At 39.2% G+C, this 17,069-nt stretch overlaps 1 protein-coding gene across 1 annotated transcript; it reads right to left on the bottom strand.

The window, feature by feature from the left end:
- Positions 1-16,385: 16,385 nt before the first annotated feature.
- Positions 16,386-16,841, bottom strand: LOC122647859. The gene has a single exon (XM_043841164.1). It carries the CDS (start codon positions 16,839-16,841, stop codon positions 16,386-16,388), a length of 456 nt encoding a protein of 151 aa, XP_043697099.1.
- Between the last annotated feature and the right edge of the window lie 228 nt (positions 16,842-17,069).

Genomic DNA, 17,069 nt, shown 5'->3' with positions numbered 1-17,069 from the left:
AGAAGAAGAAGAGAAGAAGAAGGAAAGAAAGGGAGGAGAAGGATCTCACCTCAACTCATCCTTCCTTGTTGAGCATGTTCTTTCCCCTATCTCTATTTCTTTCTCCCTCTATGGTACATTTTGGTTTAAGAGAGAATGCCCTACCATTGATGGATTTCACCAAACTATTGAGGAAATCATTAAGGGGTGGTATTAATGTCCCCATTGAAAGATTAAATTAACCTTTGAGATCCTCATTTTCCTTTCCATTCAAAAACCAAATCCATTTGTGTAAAACCTTAGACTAAGAAGAAGTGATTTAGGGCTTTCTTAGGGTTTATGAATGTTTTTCCTATGTCTATGTAATAAGCCAAGTTTTTGGACTTTGTTTGAGTCCTCCTACCCCTTTGTACATCCCCATGTACTCCCCATCCCTTATGTTGATGTTTAAACCAATTAAAACCATAGGTTTTACAAACTCAAGTGGTGGTGACCCATTAGACCTTAGATTGAGGTGTTCCTCATAGCTAGGAATGCATAAAAGACTCTTAGGTATGCCCACTTTGAGCTAAAAGGTCAAGCTCACAAAACCAATAGAAGAAATGTACAAATTATGAAAAACGGTGGATGTATTAGTGGCGGCGGAAGCGATGATATTCTCATGTAATCACAAAATTTTATGAGCATGCAAGGATCTCAATAAACACATTAATGTACTAACCTCAAGGGGAGAACAAGGTCATCTAGAACACTCAAATGGTGTGTTTCTCCAAAGGAATGCAACACTTGAAAAAGATCTCCCAAGCTTGCTTTACCTCCAATGGCCAATAGTGCTTGAGGAAGAAGAAGATTCTCTTTTTTTCTCTCTAAGCTCTCTCACAATTTTGTGCAAATTGTTCTAATGCTTTTTTTCTATCATCATCAATCATCTTTGGCCTTAGGTCTCTTTATATATATAGAGATCTAATTGAGTAGGTGGCAAACCTATGGTCCAGATCTAACCAAGTGGTGTGATCCTAAAGGTTAGCCCATAAGATTATCCTAAATTGCACATAAGGATAAAACTTATCCAAAATCGTAGTATAGGATGATCCTACCAGGACGTAACCTACATAACCCCTTGCGGTAGGTAATTTTATTATATTTTCTCATCACACTACTAACACCTATAATGGACCATTGCAACCATGGAATAAATGTCACCGCCACAATTTTGATCCATTATAATTTATCACGAGAGTATGGAGGACTTTGATTGGCCATAAAATCTTTGAAAACTCTTTTCCAAAATATATTTAATTTAATACTAATAAAATAAACTACTTTGTGCAAACACTTAACAAAATACCAAGGCCTTGGATTTGGCACAATCAAATTCACTCACTCTCTTTTTGGTGTTCTTCTTTACGGGCAGTGGAAACTTTATTGAGAATCACATCCATAACTATTTACATTGTACACACCAAGTGGCCGATATATAGTCAGTCCTTTCGATAGACATCAACTATTGACACACCACAAATGTACAGAACATAAATAAAATGGCAAGTGTCTCTCAAGTACAGAGATTTCTGTTGCAACTACAACTTGACGGTGAATAATTCAGAAATCCCCGTTTATATTTTGGTCCAATCACTATTGGACGAATGTAAAATATAGCAACTATAGAACAGATTGCCCAAATCTATCCGTAGTTGTGAACAAAACGGTTTGAATTGGACAGATGAAATATACAATTATGACAAGCACATAATTAAACAAAACTAAATTAATTAATTTAATCAAATTTAATTGGGTTTGATAAACGCATAAATGTTACATCCAACAATCTCCCACTTGTACATTAAACCCAATGTCCAACAGGTTTTATCCCCATGTTCTCAACATGTCCATTAAATACTACTGGAGTAAGTCCCTTGGTTAAGGGGTCGAACAAATTATCTTTAGAATCAACTTTTACAATCGATACGTCCCCTCTTTGTATTATCTCTCGAATGAAATGATACTTGCGCTCCACGTGCTTGTTTTTCTGATTTGCTCTTGGTTCCTTAGCTTGAGCAATGGCTCCTGATGAGCACATTTATGTGTGAAATCTTAGGGCATAAAGCATGCATTTTACCACAGTGGATAGAGTTACTCGGTGCTTTCTTGTGCTTTTCAGGTTTTTTGCTATTTGTTGCTATTTTGGACTATCGGGGGCTATATCTCCAAATTTACACTTAAAGCTGCCCAATGTTTTGTATGGCTGTCTTCAGAGCTAAATTTTGAGCAAGATGGACGTGATGGAATTCAGTTACGCATCCATTTAGGCCTCCATGCAGTTGGTTATTCTTTTCAGCCCAAGAAAGGATAATGGGTCCGAAATGAGCTGTAATGCAAGCCCATAGCCGTTCTGCCACTTCCCCATGATACTTTTGGCATTAAAGGAGGTATTTCTAATCAATGGTGGAGATCTAATGCAAGTACAGGACTGTTTTGGTAATTTTCTAGTCTTGAAGAGACAGAATGACTGCTACCCACATGGGGGTACCCACACTACCATAGGGTTCCACGATTTTTGAAGGCCCATAGCTGTCCACGATTTTTAGAGGATGCACACACACCCTCTACGATTTTTTTAGAGGACTTAATGGGTATTTGATTAATTGATTGAGTGGAATCCTAGTCATCACCCTTATTCTCTCTCTCCTCCAACTTTCCAAGGGCACTTTTGAAATTCTACGTTTGATAGATTTCTTTTGAAAAATATTCTCTCATCCATGGAAGGTTGAAAAGTCAAAGATGCCTTGTTCTCATTGCTTGGAGAAGACTCCTACAAGGAAAAGGAAGCACAAGATTAGAATTAGAAGGTTATTTTTTAATAAATAGAAGGTTTATGTAGCTAGGATTCTTTTCCCTCCCTCTTTCTATCTTTTCTCTTTTTTCTTGGGATTCAAGGCATTGTAAACGAGGAAGGAGAAGGGAATATTCCCTTATTTTGGATTTCCTTCTCCCATTCTCTCTCCTCTCCATGTTTTTTAGAAGGAGAGAGGCCCCAAAACCGTGGAGCCCCTCTCCCTCTTCTCTCTTCTCCTCTCTTCCCCCTATAAATACCCCTACCCTCTCCTTTGTAATATAGTTCAATTCATTAGCGAAATTTCTTCTTTTCTTGTCCTAGTTTTTGGCTTTCTAAATTCTAGTTTGATTTTATGCTTTCAATTCCATGGTTTTAATGCTTTTGATTTATGCTTTAATTTCATGTCTTCAATATGGTTGTAATAATTCTATTTTAGTTTGAAGCTTTCTAGTCTAGGCTTCTAAATTATAGTGAGAAGATTTAGAAGACTTGGAAGAGGAAGCCATGGTAGGAGTATTCAAGTGTTCAAGCTTCTTCAAATACATTCATGCAAAGCCTAATTAGTTCATGCAATTCAACTTTGGTAGAAGGGAGAATCAATTTCTTATTTTTATTTTTTGTGTTCTTCTTCTTCTTAACCTCTTAATTCTTCTAGTTTTAATTTCTTCTTCTTATTCGCTACCTCTTTCTTCTTCTGTTAGTTTTATTTTATTAGTATTATCATCTCCATTAATCACTCCATTCTAATAGGAATTCTCATTCTCCACTTTTTAATTTTATTTCTCATTCTCTACCTCCCTAGTTCAATCATACTTTTCGGATTTTTATTTTTTTTATTCACTATTATCATTATGCATCATGTTAGGATCTTAATTTAATTAATTTTGTTTTAATTTCAGATTTGGTAGCGCCATTTCAAGTGTGAGAAGCAAGCAATTTCAATCCAATTCAAGCACCTTTGGGTTTACCTCTCTAATCTCTTATCTTTATTTTTTTTCCTTGTATTTTTTGTATGTGGTTGTGGTTTGTGGCTGCGATTTATTCCTTTCAATCCACATTAGTTTGATAGGTTAGATGCTTATGTGTTAAGACACCAATCAATTCATGCCAATTCAATTCCCTAGATGCATAATTTTAATAGATGTCTGTGAGTTAGGATGCGTTAATTTAATTATCATTAGTTTGATTCAACCTTTTTATCAATTTGATTCGCTTTGCGTCGCTTTAAAGCGAGTAAAATAGAGTGGCGTACATCTCCCCGAGTTCGATCTGTTGCTACGGCTGATCCGTATCTTGCGGTTATTATTTCTTGCAAACAAGTTTTTGGCACCGTTGTCGAGGAGATTATTGACCACTTTATTTTTTTGATTTTTAAGTAATTCGAAGTGCTTTAGTTTCTTCTCTTTCTCCTCTTCTTTTTCTAAAAAAAAAATCAGGTTCTGAAAATCTCATCTTGTCTCTCTTCTGTTTCAAAGACTGTGCGCCCAATCTAAAGTCCTTCTTATGCTCAAACCCAACCTCTTTTGGTGTCCCTCATAGGATTAAGTTACCTATGACGCTACATCTTGACTTGGTTGGGTGGAATGGCATATGATTTATCTTTGGAGGTGACCAACTTTGATAACAGGAAAGCAACATAGTGAGTGCTATTGGAAACAAAAACGTATAGCAGTCCTCCATTCTACATCAGAATCCAATTGGAGTCGCCCATAGGTGGCTCGTGAAGACTATACGGGTTTCCTTGCTGTCAACCTATATGGAAACCTTGCAGCTTTGGAACCACTGTTTCAATTCTTGAGGGATAGATGCACCATCTACCTTAGACTCCCTCTTGTTCTTGGTGATTTTCTCTTCTAGTCTTTTATTTTTCTTTAATTTTTCTAAAGGAGACCTCATATCTGTTTAGGTGGCTATGGTGTGGACTCGTGATTCAAGTAACCGTCTTATTAGAATACCACATTCTCCACCACCTTTGACCCCACCTTTGACCATGGGAGACCAACAACCCAAGACCCTTAAGGATAGGTTTTACCCTGCTAGGGCTGCACAACCCTCTTGCATCAATCTGCCTGTTGCTACAGGGAACAACTATGAACTCAAGACCCACTTCATTAGCATGCTACCCTACTTCCATGGGATGGCCAATGAATATGCCTATCTTTTCCTTAGATAGTTTGAGGAGGTTTGTGTTCTAATTAAGGTTCAAAATTTAACTGATGATGCAGTGAGGTTGAGGTTTATAAACTTTGCCCTGAAGGACCAGGCCAAGAAGTGGCTCTATGGACTGCCAACAAACTCCATTAATACATGGGACGAGTTCACCATTGTCTTCTTGAAAAAAATTCTTCCCTCTTCACAAGACCAATAAGCTTAAGAGTGACATCCTCCAGTTCAGGCAGAAACCACATGAGTCCTTCTCTAAGTTCATGGAGAGATTCAAGGACCTCCTTTTAGAATACCCTCACCATGGTATTGATTTGTGACAGCTTTGCCAAATTATTTATGAGGGTATAGACTTTCAGACCAAGCAGCTTTTAGAATCTATGTGTCCTACAGGCTTTACCTCCTTTTCTAATGAGAATGAGGCCTGGACATTCTTGATCAACTTGGCTGAAAAAACTAGGGAGTGGGAATCTTCCCAAGAGGCCAAACTTGACAACCTCATCAAAAGGTTGGAGTCCCTAATGCCTAAAGAGCCTATGCCAGTTAACCAGATCAACCATGTGTCAATATGTAGTTGGTGCCACAACCCTGGACATCTTTTAGAGGAATGCCCTAACACCTTTGTGGGTAATTCCAACACTAAGAATGTAAGTGTCCTCTACAAAATAATCCATATAGCAACACTTACAACCTAGGATGGAGAAATCACCCCAATTTCTCTTGGACTCAAGGGAACCAAGCAGGCCCTTCCAACTTTCACCATCCAGGCCAGTTTGGTCTCCAAGGGCCCAACTATGCACCACAAAGCCAAGGTATGTCTCCTCACCCCTTCCCCCCTCGTCCTCATCTAAGACCTTCTATTAATTCTGCTAGGCCACCTCTCCATGCTCCTTATCAGCCACCCCCAGGGTTTATCAATACAAGAGAGGCAACAAGAATGAGTGAGATGGAGAACAAGATAGCCCTTCTCATGATAGGTCAAAATAATATGGAGAAGCAACTCACCCAGCTTGTCACAATCTTGCATGAGAGAAAAACAAGGAAGTTACCTAGCCAACCTGAGCCAGACCGTAGGCATCAGGTTCATATTCAAAAAGGTACCCAAGCTCCTCCACTCAATGTTGCATCACAAGGCCAACAGCATCAAGGGCCCTCCAATCAGGTAAATGCAATATCTGCTCTACGGAGTGGCCATGAGTATCAACAAGGTAGTACACCTCAATCTCTACCATCTTATACTCCTGTTGATTCTCCCCCTTCTGATGAGGCCATTGAAGTGCCTACTGTTCCTGGTTCGTTTGATGAACCTGAAGTAATTCCAAATGATTTGGTTGAGGAAACCAAAGATGATTTTGTTGAAAAAGTGAAAGAGATCACCCTTGAAAGAGTATATACCCCACCTGCCCCTTTTCCAAATAGGTTGGTTAGCAAGAAGTCTCCTTCTGTGGAAAAAATTTTGGATGTTTTTAAACAGGTTCAGGTGAATATTCCTCTTCTGGATGCTATAGCCCAAGTCCCCGCTTATGCTAAAGTCCTCAAAAACTTATGCACCCAAAATCGGATCACTAATATGCCCAAAAAGGCATTCTTGGTTGCTAATATCAATTCTCTTATCGCACAGCCGGTAGTAGCCAAGCATAAGGACCCTGGTAGCCCCACCACCTCTTGCACTATAGGTAATACCACCATTGATCATGCCTTATTGGACATTGGTGCAAGTGTGAACCTATTACCCTTTCATGTCTACCAACAGTTGGGATTGAGAGAGCTAAAACCAACCAGAATTACTCTCCAACTTGCAGATAGGTCGGTTAAAATTCCTAAGGGGATGATTGATGATGCCCTGTTAAAGGTTGGGGAATTTATTTTTCCTGTGGATTTTATTGTCTTAGATACCCAACTTACTGCCAATTTTAAGGACCAAATCCCAATTATTTTGGGTAGACCTTTCCTTGCTACTAGTAATGCTTTGATAAATTGCAGGAATGGTCTCATGAAACTATCTTTTGGCAATACTTCTGTGGACTTTAATGTGTTTAGGTTGGACAAGCAGCCTGATATTGATGGAAAGGTACATATGCTTCAGGGATTTTTCGATGATGTAGACACTTTCTTTGAGATTGATTTTGATTTGGGATTTTAAGAATGTATGCAAGAATTGGAGGGTGTTGATGATACCCCCTTATCTGAGGTCTGAAGCATCCAACCACCTTTGTAGCCCCCTGGACCCCTATCCACCTCCATTCCTAAATCCTCTATCATTGAACCCCCCACATTGGAGTTGAAAGCATTGCCCTCCAACCTCAAGTATGCCTTCCTAGGGCGAGATGACACTCTCCTTATAATTATTGCTTCTGATTTGATTTCTATACAGGAAGAAGAGTTGATTAAGCTTTTGAAAGAACATAAGAAAACCATAGGGTGGACCATGTCAGACCTCAAAGGTATTAGCCCCTCCATTGTTCAACATCATATTCATCTGATGGAGAGTTCCTAACCTTCTAGGGAACCCCAAAGGAGGGCTAATCCTCTAATGAAAGAGGTAATCAAGAAAGAGATCCTAAAGTGTTTGGATCATGGCATAATTTATCCTATCTCTGATAACCAATGGGTGAGTCCTGTGCAGGTTGTGCCAAAGAAAGGAGGAGTCACTGTAGTTGAGAATGCAAATAATGAATTGATTCCAACCCGTATCCAAACAGGATGGAGAGTGTGCATTGATTATAGAAAATTGAATGCAGCAACTTGGAAGGACCACTTCCCCTTGCCTTTTATTGATCAGATGTTAGAGAGACTAGCTGGCCATGAATATTATTGTTTTCTTGATGGATATGCAGGCTATAATCAGATCCCTATTGCTTTAGAGGACCAACATAAGATCACATTCACATACCCTTATGGAACCTTTGCTTACCGACATATACCTTTTGGGTTTTGCAATGACCCTGCTACTTTCCAAAGGTGCATGATGAGTATCTTTTTTGATATGGTAGAGCACTTCTTAGAGGTATTTATGGATGATTTTTCTATTCACAGCTCTACTTTTTCTCATTGCTTGCATCACCTTTCCTTGGTTCTCAAAAGATGCATAGAAAAGAACTTGGTCTTGAATTAGGAGAAGTGCCACTTCATGATGAAGCAAGGCTTCGTTCTTGGTCACATTGTGTCCAAGGATGGGATAAAGGTTGATAGATCTAAGGTGGACCTCATAGTTAATTTACCACCACCCAAGAGTGTGAAGGACATTAGATCTTTTCTGGGTCATGCAGGTTTTTATAGAAGATTCATCAAGGATTTTAACCGGATAGCTAGACCGCTCACCTCCCTTTTGGCAAAGGATTGCCCATTTGATTTTTCTCCTGAGTGTCATAAGAATTTTGAGCAATTGAAAAGAGTACTGACCCCAGCCCCTATTATTCAAGCTCCAAATTGGACAGTGCCATTTGAGCTTATGTGTGATGCCTCTGATTTTGCTATAGGAGCTGTTCTTGGGCAAAGAATCAACAAATTGCTCCATGTGATTTATTATGCAAGTAAGACTCTTGATGATGCACAGCTTAATTATACCACCACTGAGAAAGAATTTTAGCTGTTGTATTTGCATTAGAGAAATTTAGGCCCTACTTGATTGGATCACATGTGATTGTTTATACTGACCATGCAACTATCAAATATCTTGTACAGAAAAAAGATGCTAAGGCTCGCCTCATTAGGTGGGTCCTCTTATTACAGGAATTTGATCTTAAAATTAGGGATAAGAAAGGCAGTGAAAATTTGGTTGCAGACCATTTATCCCGGCTGCCTAATTCCTTGACTGTTGATTCTCTAGTCAACGAGAACTTTCCTGATGAGTTTCTGATGACAGTGTCTAGTGAACCTTGGTTTGCCGACATTGTCAATTATCTGGTTATGGGTGTGACACCTGTACATTGGTCCACCTAAGATAAGAATCATTTATTTTCACAGGTGAAATATTTCTTTTGGGATGATCCGTATCTTTTTAAGACTTGTCTGGATCAAGTAATCTGGAGGTGTGTTCCTGATCATGAGTAACAATCTGTCTTATCTTTTTCCCATGATCAGCCTTGTGGAGACCACTTTGGGCCTAAGAAGACTGCGGCCAAGGTGTTACAGTGTGGATTTTATTGGCCTACCTTTTTTAGAGACGTTTTTACTTATTGCAAGGCATGTGCTTCATGCCAATCTTTAGGGCGTCTCGCCAGGAGGAATATGATGCCCCTCAATCTAATTCTGGTGGTTGAGGTATTTGATGTATGGGGTATAGATTTCATGGGGCCTTTCCCTAATTCTTTTGGTAACCTGTACATATTACTTGCTATGGACTATGTGTCCAAATGGATTAAGGCAGTTGCTTGTAAGACCAATGACCACAAGGTGGTTGTGAAATTTCTGAAGGAGAACATCTTCTTCCATTTTGGTACTCCCCATGCTATCATTAGCGATCGGGGCAAGCACTTTTGCAACCGGCCCTTTGAGGCCCTCATGAGGAAATATGGTGTCATTCATAAGTTGGCCACACCCTACCATCCCCAAACTAGTGGCCAGGTTAAGGTTTCTAATAGGCAGATAAAGCAAATTCTTAAGAAAACCATCAACCTGAACCGTAAGGATTGGTCTAATCGGTTGGTAGATGCGTTGTGGGCCTATAAGACAGCCTTCAAGATCGATCTTGGTCAATATTCGTATCATCTGGTGTACGAAAAGGCATGTCTCTTACCTCTTGAGCTTGAGCACAAGGCCTTTTAGGCTATTAAGAAGATCAACTTTGACCTACCCACTGCAAGTCCCATAGGAAACTCCAACTATCTGAGTTGGAAGAGCTTAGGAATGAGGCATATGAGAATGTCCGGATCTACAAGGCAAAAACCAAGGCTTTCCATGATAGGCACATTTTCAGAAAATCTTCTGAGGTAGACCAGAAAGTTTTGTTGTACAATTCTCATTTGCACATCTTTCCAGGTAAGTTGTGCTCAAGATGGGATGACCCCTATATTGTTCAGACTGTTTATCCTCATGGGGCTGTTGAAGTCCTCAATCCAAGTATAGGTGCTACATTTAAGGTAAATGGCCAACGTTTGAAGCCATACATTGAGATGCCTACTCCAGTTGAGGAAGAGGTCATGGATCTCCATGAGCCTCTTTACCTTGAAGACTGACTTCCTGGTATGTATCCCCTCCCTTGTCCTTATTCCTTCTTTTCTACATGCATTGAGGACACTACATGATCTAAGTGTGGGGTGGTGTGTTGGACTTAATTGGTTAATTTTGATTGTGGCGGTAGTTTGGTTTTATGCATACGTTTTTTTAATTACGAAGTGAGAGAGAGAGGGAATTAGGTACCCTAGCATGCGAAATAATAAAAAAATTCCTTTTCAAGGACGATAGTTGGTATGTATCCGGTGAGAGGGACTGAATTGGAAAATATGAGCGTTATTTCATTTGATGGCTAGATTTCTTTATGTATTTTATGGACCCTTTGATCTTTTAGTTAGTAGTTGAGACCAATTTGTTTGTGGGAAGGCAAGGTAAGGGATGAAAGTGAAAGTGAAAGTGAAAGAGAAAAAAAATAAGAAAAAAAAAAAAAAAAAAGAAAGGAAAGTGGAATTCCTTAGGACTAGACAGGGCACTGTTGCCTCAAGAAGTAGGGTGACTTGTTCGAAATTCCTTGGAAGGAAACTCAAAAAAAAAAAAAAAAAAAACTCTTGCATCAATGTCTCAATGTCTTATGGATATATGCAAAAAGCGAAGCTGCCAAGTATTTGGGTGTCTGGTGTATGCTCCACCATGTCATTCAGAGAACAGTAGTGGAGTAGAAGTAGAGTTTACTGTTGTGAAAGATAAGCTTTTGCCTAATGCCTGAAAAGAAAGTATGGTAAAAAATACTCAAGGCCTAAGTCTTTGGTTCCATCGATGCTATGAGTGGTTCACTTGAAGGTGAGTTGCGTTCAAAAAATATGAGGAGATCCCTCGAACTTGATGCATGCTTGTTACTTGAATTGATGTGGGGTGATAAAATTCAAGTGTGGGGGAACCTTTAGCTCCTTGATCTTTAGTTGAGCACTTTTAGAGCTTGTGTGCACTTTCCTACTTATGCCATGATTGAAATTTGCAGCATTCTTTTTTCTTATTGAATTTTGGGTTTACATTCATTGCAAACACCCATGAGACAAAACTTGTCGACTAGGGGTTCAAAGGCTTGTTGCACATGCTAAGTGCAACCGTGATTCCTACGAAAGTGAGTTAGGATTTTTGCATTGTTGGTTAGTTTTTCTTTTTGTTTACTTGAGGAAAAGTAACGTTCAAGTGTGGGGGAATCTGATGAGCACATTTATGTGTGAAATCTTAGGGCATAAAGCATGCATTTTACCACAGTAGATAGAGTTACTCGGTGCTTTCTTGTGCTTTTCAGGTTTTTGGGCTATTTGTTGCTATTTTGGACTATCGGGGGCTACATCTCCAAATTTACACTTAAAGCTGCCCAATGTTTTGTATGGCTGTCTTCAGAGCTAAATTTTGAGCAAGATGGACATGATGGAATTCAGTTACGCATCCATTTAGGCCTCCATGCAGTTGGTTATTCTTTTCAGCCCAAGAAAGGATAATGGGTCCGAAATGAGCTGTAATGCAAGCCCATAGCCGTTCTGCCACTTCCCCAGGATACTTTTGGCATTAAAGGAGGTATTTCTAATCAATGGTGGAGATCTAATGCAAGTACAGGACTGTTTTGGTAATTTTCTAGTCTTGAAGAGACAGAATGACTGCTACCCACATGGGGGGACCCACACTACCATAGGGTTCCACGATTTTTGAAGGCCCATAGCTGTCCACGATTTTTAGAGGATGCACACACACCCTCTACGATTTTTTTAGAGGACTTAATGGGTATTTGATTCATTGATTGAGTGGAATCCTAGTCATCACCCTTATTCTCTCTCTCCTCCAACTTTCCAAGGGCACTTTTGAAATTCTACGTTTGATAGATTTCTTTTGAAAAATATTCTCTCATCCATGGAAGGTTGAAAAGTCAAAGATGCCTTGTTCTCATTGCTTGGAGAAGACTCCTACAAGAAAAAGGAAGCACAAGATTAGAATTAGGAAGTTACTTTTTAATAAATAGAAGGTTTATGTAGCTAGGATTCTTTTTCCTCCCTCTTTCTATTTTTTCTCTTTTTTCTTGGGATTCAAGGCATTGTAAAGGAGGAAGGAGAAGGGAATATTCCCTTATTTTGGATTTCCTTCTCCCACTCTCTCTCCTCTCCACGTTTTTTAGAAGGAGAGAGGCCCCAAAACTGTGGAGCCCCTCTCCCTCTTCTCTCTTCTCCTCTCTTCCCCCTATAAATACCCCTACCCTCTCCTTTGTAATATAGTTCAATTCATTAGTGAAATTTCTTCTTTTCTTGTCCTAGTTTTTGGCTTTATAAATTCCAGTTTGATTTTATGCTTTCAATTCCATGGTTGTAATGCTTTTGATTTATGCTTTAATTTCATGTCTTCAATATGGCTGTAATAATTCTATTTTAGTTTCAAGCTTTCTAGTCTAGGCTTCTAAATTCTAGTGAGAAGATTTAGAAGACTTGGAAGAGGAAGCCATGGTAAGAGTATTCAAGTGTTCAAGCTTCTTCAAATACATTCATGCAAAGCCTAATTAATTCATGCAATTCAACTTTGGTAGAAGGGAGAATCAATTTCTTATTTTTATTTTTTGTGTTCTTCTTCTTCTTAACCTCTTAATTCTTCTAGTTTTAATTTCTTCTTCTTATTCGCTACCTCTTTCTTCTTCTGTTAGTTTTATTTTATTAGTATTATCATCTCCATTAATCACTCCATTCTAATAGGAATTCTCATTCTCCACTTTTTAATTTTATTTCTCAATCTCTACCTCCCTAGTTCAATCATGCTTTTCGAATTTTTATTTTTTTTATTCACTATTATCATTATGCATCATGTTAGGATCTTAATTTAATTAATTTTGTTTTAATTTCAGATTTGGTAGCGCCATTTCAAGTGTGAGAAGCAAGCAATTTCAGTCCAATTCAAGCACCTTTGGGTTTACCTCTCTAATCTCTTATCTTTATTTTTTTTCCTTGTGTTTTTTGTATGTGGTTGTGGTTTGTGGCTGCGATTTATTCCTTTCAATCCACGTTAGTTTGATAGGTTAGATGCTTATGTGTTAAGACACCAATCAATTCATGCCAATTCAATTCCCTAGATGTGTAATTTTAATAGATGTTTGTGAGTTAGGATGCGTTAATTTAATTATCATTAGTTTGATTCAACATTTTCATCAATTTGATTCGCTTTGCGTCGCTTTAAAGTGAGTAAAATAGAGTGGCGTACATCTCCCTGAGTTCGACCCGTTGCTACGGCTGATCCATACACTTGCGGTTATTATTTCTTGCGAATAGCTCCTTTGTTATTACATAACAAAGTCATGGGGTCTCTAACGAGGTTATGTACTACCTCCATGTCAGCGAGAACTTTTCTCAGCCATACCCCTTCCTTAGCTGCTTCATAAGCTGCTAAGTATTCAGCCTCAGTTATGGAATCCATCGTTGACTTCTGGTTTGCACTCTTCCATATGACAGCCCCTCCTCCTAGCATAAATAGCATGCCAGATGTCGATTTCCGATCATCTTTATCTAACTAGAAATTTGAGTCTGTGTACCCTACTACTGATAAGTTATCTGCACCATAAACAAGGAAATAATCCTTTATTTTTCTCAAGTACTTCATGATACACTTGACAACTGTCCAATGTTCCTGTCCAGGGTTTGATTGGAATCGACTGACCATACCAACTGCATAACAAATATCTGGTCTGGTACATAGCATTGCATACATGAGGCTTCCAACAACCGAAGCATATGAAACCCCTTTCATAGATTCTATGTCCTCAGGGGTCTGTGGACATTGTGACTTAGAAAGTGCTATGCCATGTCTAAAGGGAATGTTTCCACTTTTAGAATCTTTTATTCTAAGCCTCTCTAGAACTTTATCTATGTAATTAGCTTGGGACAAACCTAAAATTTTGTGTTTCCTATCTCTGACTATCTTGATGCCTAGTATATACGTGGCATCACCCAGGTCTTTCAACGAGAAGTTGGTGGAAAGCCATTTCTTAACAGAAGTGAGCATTTCAACATCGTTCCTAATGAGAAGTATGTCATCTACATACAAGACAAGGAAACAGACCAAACTCCCACTGAATTTCTTGTGGACATATGGCTCATCAATGTTCTGATCAAAACCAAACTCTTTGATCATTTGATCAAACCTGATGTTCCAGCTTCTAGATGCTTGTTTAAGTTCATAGATTGACTTCAACAATTTGCATACTTTGTTCTCTTCCCCATACGAAATGAACCCCTTTGGCTGAGACATGTAAATATCCTCACCAAGACATCTATTCAGGAAGGTTGTCTGGACATCCATCTGCCAGATCTCATAATCGAAGTGTGCCATTATGGCAAGTAAAATTCGAATGGATTTTAACATTGCGACTGGCGAGAAGGTCTCCTCATAGTCTATGCCTTCTCTTTAGGTATAGCTCTTAGCTACCAACCTTGACTTATATCTCTCCATGCTTCCATCGGTGCCTTTCTTCTTCTTGTAGATCCATTTGCATCCTATAGGCTTAATGCCCTCAGGTGGATCCACTAGAGTCCAAACGCCATTGGAGTACATGGAGTCCATTTTGGCTTTCATAGAATTTAACCATCTAGTTGCATCCATATCTCCTATAGCCTCTTGGTAGGTGCAGGGATCCGTATCTAAAGTGTCAGCAACCATGTAGAACTCTTCTACTTTGTTTGATTCCTCGCTAAAGAAAACCAAACGGTCAGGAGCCCTGATTGTTCTCCCACTGCGCCTAGGCTCTATAGGATTCATCACCGGTGATGAAGTTTCAATGGGTGGTGGTGTAGGGACCATCTGAGTATCCATGTTATCCAACTCTTGAATTACAACTGGCTCAATTCTGGGTGCAATTTGGTCATCCTCGAGAAACATGGTGTGTTTACTTATAAACACCTTTTTCTCTGTTGGGTTATAGAAATGGTAACCCACAGTGCCTTTGGGGTAGCCTAAGGCATCTATCAGTCCTGGGTTCAAGCTTGTTTGCAAGCTATCGTTTCATATGTGAAACACAACCCCATACCTTAAAGTGTCGTAGACTAGGCTTGCGTCATGTCCACAACTCATATGGTGTCTTGGACATGGACTTGCTTGGAACCCTGTTTAAAATGTATATAGCCATTTCCAATGCATCCCCAAAATGACAAGTGCAATTGAGAATAGGTGAGCATGGATCGAACCATATCTAACAGAGTTCTATTTCTACGCTCTGACACACTATTTTGTTGTGGTGTGCCTGGTGCCTTCAGCTGTGATAAGATCCCCGTATCTCTGAATTCATCGGATAAGTATTCACCTCCTCGATCGGATCTGAGGCATTTAATATGCCTATCTAATTGGTTCTCAACCTTAGCTTGGAACTCTTTGAACTTTTCAAAGGTTTTCGATTTGCGACGCATTAGATAAACATAGTCATAACGTGAATAGTCATCGGTGAAAGTGACGAAGTACTGATATCCCTACCTAGCAGTGATATTCAGTGGTCCACAAACGTCTGAGTGGGTTAAATCTAACGTTCTGTTGGCTCTTCCTCCTTTCTATGGAAAGGGTAACTTGGCCATTTTGCCTTGTAGACATGATTCACAGGTTGGAAATGGCAGAACCTCTAGACTTTCAAGAGGTCCATCCTTGACTAACCTGTTTATCCTATCTATCCTTATGTGGCCTAGTCTAAGATGCCATAAATACATTTGATTATATGGAGAGTACTTTCTTTTGATTACATTAACATTTATGTTGGAATCACCAGATTCATTCAAGACAGAATTGAGAAAGTAAAGGCCATTCAATTTAAAACCAAAGGCAATAAACTTGCCCTGAAGAGTTATGATCATATCATTATCAAATGAAACCTTATAACCATCATCAATAAGTCTTAAAACTGAAATCAAATTCCTACTAAATCCAGGTATGTAATAACAATTATTAAGTTTCAAATAACTAGCACTGCTAAAATAAATGAAAAAAGTTCCTACAGCTACTACTTCGGCTTCATCTCCAGTTCCAACTTTGAGGGTGATCTCATTCCTTCTTGTCCTTCTGCTCTCATGAAACCCCTACAACTTATTGCAAATGTGTGCGGTGGACCCAGAGTCCACACACCACATGTTAGTTGGTCCAACCAACATAAGAGATTCAGAAACAACAAAAGGAAACACTTTCCTTAGTTGGTCCAACCAACATAAGAGATAGGTACTCTTGGCAGTTTCTCTTCCAGTGTCTAGTTTTGCCATAATGGAAACACTTTCCTTTATCATCTTTGGCATTTTTCTTCTGCACTTCTCCCTCTTTCACATCGGTTGACTTGCCTTTCTTGCTTTTTCTTAGTCCTCTTCTTTTTCTTGTTCTTTAAACCCTGAGAACTCTTCTTAGTAACAAGAGAAACAACCTTATTTTTCTTAAGCGTACTTTCTGCTTCTATAAGGATGTTAGTAAGCTCAGAGATGTTGTTAACCACTACTTTATTCATGTGGACATTCATGATAAAGGAGCTATAGGTGTCAGGAAGTGAGGCAAAGATAATCTCTATCTTGAAGTCCAACTCAAATAGAGTACCCTTATTCTCCAATCCAGAGAAGAGCTTGGTAAGCTTCATCATATGATCCTGGATTGTGGTACTGTCATGCATCTTTGCAGATGACAGCGCTAAGGAGATTTGTTGGCGTGCAAGACGATCTTGGTTGCCAAAAGTCTGCTCTAAGTGTTTCATCACATCCTTGGCCGATTCTAGGTCATCACATGAGCTCTGGAGGTTCTTATCAATGGAGCTAAGAATATAGGTGGTGGCCAAAACGTCCTTCTCTTTGAAAGTCTCCCAACCACATAGCCATCACCTTCAATGGTGTGGGGTAAGGGAGGTCCATCAGTACAAATGACATGGTAGATCTTCTCTGCCTTCAGAATGAGTATAAGCTTTCACTTTCACTCGAGGTAATTA

This window comes from Telopea speciosissima, unplaced genomic scaffold, assembly GCF_018873765.1.
Source record: "Telopea speciosissima isolate NSW1024214 ecotype Mountain lineage unplaced genomic scaffold, Tspe_v1 Tspe_v1.0241, whole genome shotgun sequence".
NCBI lineage: Eukaryota > Viridiplantae > Streptophyta > Magnoliopsida > Proteales > Proteaceae > Telopea > Telopea speciosissima.
This window is presented reverse-complemented; position numbering and strand designations above follow the sequence as displayed.